Source organism: Otolemur garnettii, unplaced genomic scaffold (genome assembly GCF_000181295.1).
Source record: "Otolemur garnettii isolate 467f Iridium unplaced genomic scaffold, OtoGar3 scaffold00020, whole genome shotgun sequence".
NCBI lineage: Eukaryota > Metazoa > Chordata > Mammalia > Primates > Galagidae > Otolemur > Otolemur garnettii.
The window spans coordinates 26,209,817-26,211,952 of NW_003852415.1; the positions used below are offsets into that span (position 1 = coordinate 26,209,817).

The window sequence follows — 2,136 nt, forward strand, 5'->3', positions numbered from 1 at the left end:
CATAATTTCTGGAGTGGAATACATGCATGGTCTGGAGTTTAGTAAGTAGACTGAAAAGTTTCACCCACAAGACTCAGTTTCATAAAAGTTGCCCAATTCTGTCTACTATTCTTTTTTTTTTTTTTTCTGTCTACTATCCATTGTTAAAAGCAGCTTTAAAACTGGGTGATTTCTTTCTTTTTTCTTTTGAGACAGAAGCTCAAGCTGTCACCCCAGGTAGAGTGCTGTGGCATCCTAGCTCACAGCAACCTCCAACTCTTGGGCTCAAGTGATCCTCTTACTTTAGTTTTTCTATTTTTAGTAGACATGGGGTTTTGCTCTTGCTCAGGCTGGTCTCAAACTTGTGAGCTCAATCTACCCACCTTGGTCTCCCAGATAGGATTACGGGTGTAAGCCACCTCACCTGGCCTGAAGAGTAGGTTTTAAGAGCATATTTGGGACCCTAGGATGTTTTCAAATGGATAGTCAGTCCTCTGTGGATCAGAATAGGTTGGCCAATGGACTTCCAGCCACAGGCTCTACTCCTTGAGGTTGCCTTGTGGGAAAGACTCATAGCTGGTTTCTCTATTTGACCATAAAATGTAAGCCAATACCCAATGGCTCCAGGGTGTGTTTTGTGCACAAGAAACAGAAGTGATGAAATTCACAGGAACAGTATTGAGAACATACATAGGGCTTATAGACACCAGGCCCAGTAATTACCATTGAACAGAAGTCTACCTATAGTGGTGCTTTCATTGGGCTGGGATTATTGACACATTACATGTGTTTATATGTATATATAAAATAAGCATTAGTACTGAAAGTCGAAGGACAGCTTCCGGGGAGTCATGAACTCTTTCACTATTTCATCTGTGACCTCCTTGCGCCGTGCCTGGTGCTCAGCTACCAAGGGCTGGAGAACCTCTATGAGCGTCTTCTTGAGCTCCCCGGTGAGCATGGCTCCACTGGTATAATCCTGCCCAGAAGGAGACAGAGCTGTGGTAAGAGAACGCCTCCCTGAGCTGCCCCCTCCTGCCTCTGGGCACCAGCTCAGCTCACACTAGGGCATCACATAACTACCTTTTGTTTTTGTTACGTAACAATAACCAGTATTGGGTGGTGCCCATAGCACAGTGGTTACAGTGCTGACCACATGCACTGAGGGTAGCAGGTTCAAACCCCGCCCGGGCCAGCTAAACATCAATGACAAATGGCAACAAAAAAATAGCCAGGCATTGTGGTAGGCACCTGTAGTCCCAGCTACTTGGGAGGCTGAGGCAAGAGAATCACTTAAGGGCAGCACCTGTGGCTCAGTTAGTAGGGTGCTGGCCCCACATACCGAAGGTGGCAGATTCCAACCCGGCCCCGGCTAAACTGCAACAAAAAATAGCCGGGCGTTATGGTGGTTGCCTGTAGTCCCAGCTACTTGGGAGGCTGAGGTAAGAGGCTCTCTTAAGCCCAAGAGCTGTAGGTTGCTGAGAGCTGTGTGATGCCACGGCACTCTACAGGGTGACATAGTGACACTCTGTCTCAAAAAACAAAAACAATAACCAGTACCTTAAACTACACTTTTTTTTTTTTGAGACAGAGCCTCAAGCTGTTGCTCTGGGTAGAGTGCCGTGGCATCACAGCTCACAGCAACCTCTAACTCCTGGGCTCAAGCAATTCTCCTGCTTCCTCCTCCCAAGTAGCTGGGACTACAGCCACAATGCCTGGCTATTTTTTGGTTGCTGCCATCGTTGTTTGGAGGGCCTGGGCTGGATTTGAACCCACCAGTTTAGGTGTATGTGGCTGATGCCTTTGCCGCTTGAGCCAATGGCGCCGAGCCTACACTTTTCTTAAAATGACTAGAAACCTGGCTTTGATAAGTAGCTGGCTTGCCCTTGGGGAGGTCAATACTCACCCCTACCAATACTGCAAGCACACTAAATATAGCATTATTCCTGCTGCCATAATTGGCTTCTATAAATTCTCTGCTGACCTTTTTTTTTCCTGATTGTAACAAATGTTTATTAAACCAACTTAATACAAAGAATTACCTGCAATTCTAAAACTCAGAGGTTAATAAGCATTTTACATGTTTTCTTTTAGATTTTCTTCCTTGTACATTTTATTTAAACTGTTGATCTCTCACTGTATTTTCCTTTTTTTTTT

The 2,136-nt window shown here is 45.3% G+C and overlaps 1 protein-coding gene across 1 annotated transcript in view; it reads right to left on the reverse strand.

Moving 5' to 3' along the window:
- Positions 1–642: 642 nt before the first annotated feature.
- Positions 643–2,136, reverse strand: part of WARS (tryptophanyl-tRNA synthetase) — a 58,458-nt gene continuing 56,964 nt past the window's right edge. The window contains exon 11 of the mRNA XM_023511504.1: positions 643–958. Coding sequence (XP_023367272.1) covers positions 794–958 — 165 coding nt within the window. The 3' untranslated portion in view covers positions 643–793. The remainder of the gene's footprint in view (positions 959–2,136) is intronic.